The sequence below is a fragment of the Corylus avellana genome, chromosome ca2 (genome assembly GCF_901000735.1).
Source record: "Corylus avellana chromosome ca2, CavTom2PMs-1.0".
Lineage (NCBI taxonomy): Eukaryota > Viridiplantae > Streptophyta > Magnoliopsida > Fagales > Betulaceae > Corylus > Corylus avellana.
This window is the reverse complement of record NC_081542.1, coordinates 14,086,626-14,093,642: the sequence shown is the minus strand read 5'-3', so window position 1 is coordinate 14,093,642 and position 7,017 is coordinate 14,086,626. Positions and strand designations below refer to the sequence as shown.

The following is a 7,017-nucleotide window of genomic DNA, read 5'->3' as shown; positions in this document are numbered from 1 at the left end:
TGAAGGATTAGATGAATCTTTTAGATTATTTTTTCTCCAAATTACCAATTGTATTAATATTTCCCTTAAACTACCAAAAAATGTCAATATCCCTCTTAAAGACAAAATTACACTTCAATTTTTTTATTTTTTATTTTTATTTATTTTAAATCATAAAATTAAAAAAACTAAATATTTAAAAAAAAAAAAAAAAAAAAAAAAAAAACCAAGGAGTTGGCCTTATTTAGCCAAAGGGTAATGCACCTTTGCATGGCATCTTGGTATATATTTGGGTCAAATTTCTTTGACATTTTATATAAAGGAAATTAAAGACTTTTGATGCTGCCTTTACACCTTTTTTTTTTTAAGGTTAGAAATGGTATACTCTTAGTTGTAGTAAGAGCATCATAGTTGGGGTGGTCGAAGCATCATAATTTTTATTAGGATAGAAATGGCATATACATTTTTTTTTCTTCTAGTTTTATTTTTTATAATTTTATGAAAGACATTTTTGTCATTATGAGGGACATTGATACAGTTGGTAGTTTGGTGATAATTTGAAAAGAGTACGTGAACTTTTTCCTTTTTTTTTTTTTTCTTCTTCTTCGTATTAGTCATTCAATTTAATGTGTGGAAATTTCATTTCTACCGTTCGTATGGCTTCTCGGACAAGCGGTGACCGCGGTGCAGTTTGAGCAAAAATACTAATAGATGGTGAAGATGATCGGTAATGGCCTGCCCTAGATGGGTGGTGCAGTTTCTCAAAAACGCTAACTACCTAAGGCGATAGAGAAGGCAGAGACAGTTATAAGGCAATAATCACTATTTTAGGGCAATGTACACCCCTAGTGATAATGTTGACAATGTCGAAGCACCTGAGTGTGGTAAAGCTAAAGCGACATAGAAGAACACGAGAATGCACACTTTAGATTTTTTTTCTATCTTCTTTTCCAATTTGTATTTTTTTGTATTTTATTTTATTTTTTATTTTTAAGAGCTTTAGTTCGATATAAGCTCAAGCTTGAGCACTCGTGTTAAGCTTAAGCCGAGTTAGAACTAGTTTGTCAAATGGATGGATTTTCAGTCTATACTTATTGGACTTTTGTTTAGATTTGCGTATCATTGGATAAATGTCGCGATATATGGCTTGTGAAGGCAAGACAACGTCACACCCAAACAAAGAATATATATCACTACAAATGGTATTCCAAGTAGAAATTTGTCCCCATATGTTTATCTTGAAGGCATCTCCCGTAGTATATTTTGGGAACTTATAAATTTATTTCGTCACCAATTTGCAGACGGATTTAACATTTTGGATCTCTAAAGACAAGATATGTCGCTGCAATACCTTTCTTCGTAATGTCATACGCGCGGTGGTGAAATAAGCTGTTTGTTAAGACCAATTATGAACCAGTAAACGTCGAAACTTTTCGTCTCAATGGCTACTTACATGTACGACATGCTGTCTGACACGCACAACTGCATATCCGCTCAAACATGGAAACGGCGCGACCTTCATTCGCGGCAGATGCCTCACTTCCCCTTAAAGCCTCTGTTAATTTCTTCTTAGATTCTGAAGAACAGGAAGAATAGCTCAGAGGCCGCCATTCCCGGATGGAATTTTGACATGTCCGGCTTAATGCCAGTCCAATCCTCGAGAGGATTTCTTGATAAACAAGAAGTGGCCTGAGACTGAATCGGACAAACTCGGTGAGTCAACAATGTTTGCTCTTCTCTGTTCAAGACAGCTTCTATTACTCAAAAGTAGCAGGACCCAACTGGGGTTTTTTCAGCAAAATGCTTTCTTTATTCTAAAATCATTCACATCGATAGGGTTATGTCAATCTAGCGAAAAACAGCAAGAAGAAAAACATTCTTTTACGGTGTCTTACCTCATAAACTCATGTGGGTTATCCCCAAAATCTGCTATTTTAGCATCCCAGAGTATGAACTTTGAGAACCCAAAAAGACCAGACTCAGTGCTTAATCTTCTCAAAGAGAATGGATTCACCAATACCCAGATCTCCAAAATTGTCAGGGTACGCCCACTGTTTCTTTTATCTGATCCTGAGAAGACCCTTTTGCCCAAGATTGAGTTTTTCCGTTCTGTGGGGGTTTCGAGCTCTGACCTCTCTGAGATTCTCTCTTCAAACCCATTGTTGTTAGCAAGAAGCTTACAGAAACAACTAATCCCCTCCTATGATTTCCTCAAGACTGTACTTCTTGTCGACGAGAAAGTCCTTGCAACTTTGAAGCGCGCACCACGGTCTTTTCTGTATAATGTGACAAATAATATGACTCCTAACATTGCACATTTGAGACAACTTGGATTGCCTCAATCTACCATTTCTTTCTTGGTAAGTAATTATCCTTCTGAAGCGTTCGCTAAGCATACTAGGTTTGTTGAGGCTGTCCAACAGGTTATGGAAATGGGATTCAATCCCTTGAAAACGGTGTTTGTCCTGGCAATCCAAGTATTATTGAAGATGAGTAAACCAAAGTTGGAGTCTAAGTTGGAGCTTTATAAGAGGTGGGGTTGGTCAGAGGACATGGCCCTCTCAGCATTTAAAAGGCATCCAAATTGTATGCTTTTATCGGATGGGAAGATCACGAAAGCAATGGACTTCCTTGTGAACAAAATGGGTTGGCCATCTGCTAATATTGCTATTAATCCTGTAGTTCTATTTTTCAGCTTGGAGAAGAGGATAATGCCTAGGTTTTCAGTTATTCAGATTTTACAAGCGAAGGGTTTGGTCAAGAATGATTTGTCCTCAGGATCTTTCATACTACCTAGTGAGAAGTGCTTTGTGGAGAAGTTTTTGATCAAATTTCAAGACGATGTTCCTGAACTGTTGAATGTGTATCGGGGTAAGATGGATCTTATGGAGGTTGGAAGTCAATCTGAGAATGCACGTGGTGCTAAACAGTAGTAACATTTTGACTTCCAACTTAAGGTTCTTGACTTTTAATTCAATGCCAGTTTAACATTTCGTACTTATTAGATAAAGCATATGCATCATCTTGTTTTGTTTTCACCTGGATATGTGTTTTCCTAGACAATGATTTCTAATATTGATCCATGTCATTAATTATTTATTTCAAACAGAATACCTGACTCACGTAGTCGATTATATTTTACTACTCATCTCCTACACCCCCAAGAAATAAGTAAAATAGGGATCTCGTTGTCATAAAGATCATAGGTATTTTTGATGGCTTCAGTTTCTGTCTAAAATCTTTTTGATGTTAATGAATATCTTTGATTGACTTCAAAGATATTTTATATTATAAGAATGCTTTTAGCTTGAGGCACCTAACGCGAATATGTGATTGATGCTATATGCTCAAGACTCTGGGCCGAAAGGCGCTATCCATCAAGCAAATGCACCTTCTATTCAAGCTGCATTATGTAAATTATAAGGCATAAAATAGATGGGCTCCTTAACACTTTGATTTCTCATAACAAGTCTTCCTCAGAAAAGATAGAGAAATAGGTTGCATTCTTGAATCTTGAAACCTTCTGTATATAACTTGTGTTTGCTTCTTTATCTTTATATATGCAGTTACTTCTTTTTTTCTTTGATTCGATGTATGCAGCTGCTTGACTTAACCATCGGTGACCTGAAATTTGGTGTTGCTAATTTACTTTCTTTGGGTGCATTCGTAAGCTTGATGAGTTTTTGGTTTCAAATATTATTGGTACGTTTTTTATTATTTTTTTCTTTTTTGTGGAAGTGCAACTTTTATTGGTATTAATACTTTGGATGTGAGCGCTTCAAGTTTTCAGCCATGATAACTCATCTGTAATATGTTGGCCTCTTCATTTCCACTGCTCTGAACTAAATTTCCACCTAGTTGGATGATCCCATTTACTGGATGAACGATATTTTTTAATTTGAATCATTGATCTTTTGTATACTATCCTTTAATTTTCTGCTACATTATTATTATTATTTGATAAGTAAAGGAAATTCATTAAGAGTGCAAGGGGCGCAACCTAAGTACACAAAAAATATATGAGAAAAAACACCCAACAAATCAAGAACGAGAAAAGAGAGAACAAAAATATGCATAGCTAGATACATGAAGAAGGGTGGAGTAGAAATCCACTCAAATAGGGATGGTTGAAAACAAGTTTGTAGATCTGAGCTTGTTCTCTCATGATCCTTGAATCTTCGAGCCTTCCTTTCTATCCAAATGCATCACATTAAAAAGGAAGGAATTGCATTCCAAACAAAATTGATATAATTTTGGCCGACCCTTCTTTTGCAACTCGCGGAAAGATCCACTACCCATCTATAGGCATAACCCACTCAACCCCAAACAACTGAAAAACCATAATCCCCAGCTCCCTTGCGGCATCACACTGAAGAAGAAGATGATCCGGGGTTTCCCCACTCTTTTTATCCATAATACAATAACAATCTATGACAATGATGAGAGACTTCCGCACACCCGCCAAACTCCTATACTTCTTCTTGTTGTTATTGTTCTTTAAGTTTCTCATACATTTTTGTTTTTCGGTGTATGCTTGTGTATTCTATAGCTCAAAATACGTAAACATACCACAATGATTGTACTCAAACAGGGAAATAAGATGATTCCTAAGGCTGCTCCCCAATAGGGTGGGGCATGAAGTGATAATCCTAGCACATTCCAAGTCGAATGCCCAATAGACTAGAAAAACTCTAGTTTGGGCGATAGGGTCTTCTTAGAATCTGCCAAAAGCAGTGTGAACAATATCCAAACTGATCTGGAAAGTTGGGCCTTGATGAGCTTATGGTCCCTGAGAAAGCTAAGGACCTAATTTGGTCTTTCTACGGTTTGAAAATGTACCTTATGAGCCCAAAATTGCAGCTCCCATGGACGCCCAGATGATTTTTTGGGGACTGAATTTCCTTTATATGTTATATTCTTTTATTATAATGAAAGAGCCTAGTGGTGACTAGTGGTAATTTGCATCTAGTTTGAACTGAACCCAGTTTGGTGGTGGCTGAGAATAGTGTTTTACTGAGCTTGCTAATGCGATAGCAAGGTGTTGAATGGATGATTTGGTGCACAGCGGGAACTCATTTGGATTGAGTTAACTTAGCTGGGAATTTGGGATGCCTCATATCTTTGGCCTGCATAATAATTTTTGCTATGAAAAACGCTTATCCATAGAATTCAATTGAAAAATGTACAGAATCCCAATTTTTTAACAGAACATCGAGTCTTCCAACTGTGAGGAAAGCTATAGTGTTGAGACACATCCTTGTTGACACGTTGGGGTGAAAGGAGCTAGTCTAGGATGGTTATCTGCAATGTGCAAATTTAAAAACCTTAAGAGGTTAATGATGTGACTGTGGTCAACTTCTGTAACCAAATATTGGACTTAAATAAAATCACAATTTTGCTGTTGATCTACTTATCAAAAAAACAATTTTGCTGTTGATCTTGTGTCAAAACCCGTTTTCCCCATTGACAGTCAAACAGAAGGGGTGGTTTGTTTTTTTGGATCTGTGGAAGTTTCCAAAAATGCATAGATACCCTGTAGATTGTGGTTTGGTTTCTCAAGTGAGATTGACATTAGAAAGATTTGCTGTCATATTGTGCACCCAGCTAAAAATTTGAATTACCAGCTCTGTCCGAATAATGTTAGTTTTAAGGCTCGTAGTGATAAATTCATTTCCATTTGTGTACTAACATTGGTTGTATTATCCAAAATTCTGTGCTTCATGGTGATCATAAACTAAATTTTCTATGATATCGAAGATATGTTGAGGTCAACTTCTTTGATAATTTATAGATTGCTTTCTAAGTGAAGCAGTATACCCAGGCTGTTTATTTTATAAGGACCATGAGTAAAATAGGAGAAAGTTTCTTTGATTAGATGAGGCAAAACCACGACTGGCACAAACTTTAAATCAAGTTTTATGCGAGGGACCCAAAGGGTGCTCATTTCACACAAATTGACAAGAAAATATTGGAAAAGTGAATTACGTGTGGAAGAGAAAAGAGAAAAGAAAAGCTCGTATGCATAGATGCCTGCATGCACCTGCAGCATCATATGCCATTGAAATTCATCTGAGTTGAGATTACTGGCTTGTATTGTAATTGAAATTGGCCCTTTGCTTTATCTTGAGCCAGTTATGCAAATTGTTCCGACACATTTACATTTTGAGCTTTTTCTTGGCTGCAGGTATGTGGCGATATGCGGATGCTTGAAAATGACATGAATATCTTTTACATTACACAACTTTCACGTGGTCACCAAACAGAACAAAGATAAAGAGGCATCTTTTCCATGATGTGAGCAGGTGATGAAATGTCTAAAGACGAAAGCGATTCAGAATTGATCGAAAAGATTTCTGGTAAGAGATAATGTTGAGCTTCAAAAGAATTCATTGTGATACGTTAAGAGGGAATATATTGTGGTTACTAGTTAGATATCATGCGCAAAATCACCCTGAATTTGAATAATATATATGAGCTGGAAACCATACTCAATCATCAGTGTCTTTTTTTTAAAGTCCCAATCATCATTTTTAATTCCTGGAAAATCATCCAAATAATTCTGTTCAAATGTACTATTCATTTACCTCCTCTATTTCAACCAAATAATTGCTGTATATTGACATGTTGACATGAGTAAAATGGTTTTTTGTTTGAAAGAGCTAGTTAAATGGTTTTTAAAAGTGAAAGACTTTTTTTTTTTTTCCGATAACGAGGAACTCCTAGGCAGGGCTACTTCGTGTACCCACTCTTGTTAAGTAAACCTCGAACCCATGTAAAATGTCCCTTCCACACAGATCGGGTAATACTCTGGTGGGCTGGCCCCAATGAATTATTTAACCACTTGAGCCAACCTCTTGGGGTTAAAGAAATTTTCTTATCGAGTTACTGCACCATGTTTTGAGCCACATTGCTTTGTATATATTGCCTAAACAATATATGAGACTGTCTAATTTATGAAGTAATAAACATTTTGGCATAAATAGAAACCTTTTGTAGTAATCGACGTTCGGATGCCAATACACTTCATAGAGAATCACA

At 36.4% G+C, this 7,017-nt stretch overlaps 1 protein-coding gene across 2 annotated transcripts; it reads left to right on the top strand.

The window, feature by feature from the left end:
- The first annotated feature begins 1,286 nt into the window (after positions 1 to 1,286).
- On the top strand, positions 1,287 to 6,513 carry LOC132171307 (transcription termination factor MTERF15, mitochondrial-like). Of its 2 annotated transcripts, none has more exons than XM_059582594.1 (2): positions 1,287 to 2,850; positions 6,164 to 6,513. In XM_059582594.1, the coding sequence occupies exons 1-2, from the start codon at positions 1,704 to 1,706 to the stop codon at positions 6,187 to 6,189; spliced, it is 1,173 nt and encodes a 390-aa protein (XP_059438577.1). In that variant the 5' UTR covers positions 1,287 to 1,703; the 3' UTR covers positions 6,190 to 6,513. The 2 variants fall into 2 exon arrangements, with proteins under 2 accessions (XP_059438577.1, XP_059438576.1); XM_059582593.1 differs by having other exon boundaries at positions 1,287 to 2,936.
- Positions 6,514 to 7,017: the final 504 nt, after the last annotated feature.

Excerpts from the sequence above, each read along its gene's own strand:
- LOC132171307 (XM_059582593.1), top strand. The coding sequence starts at position 1,704 with ATGTTTGCTCTTCTCTGTTCAAGACAGCTTCTATTACTCAAAAGTAGC.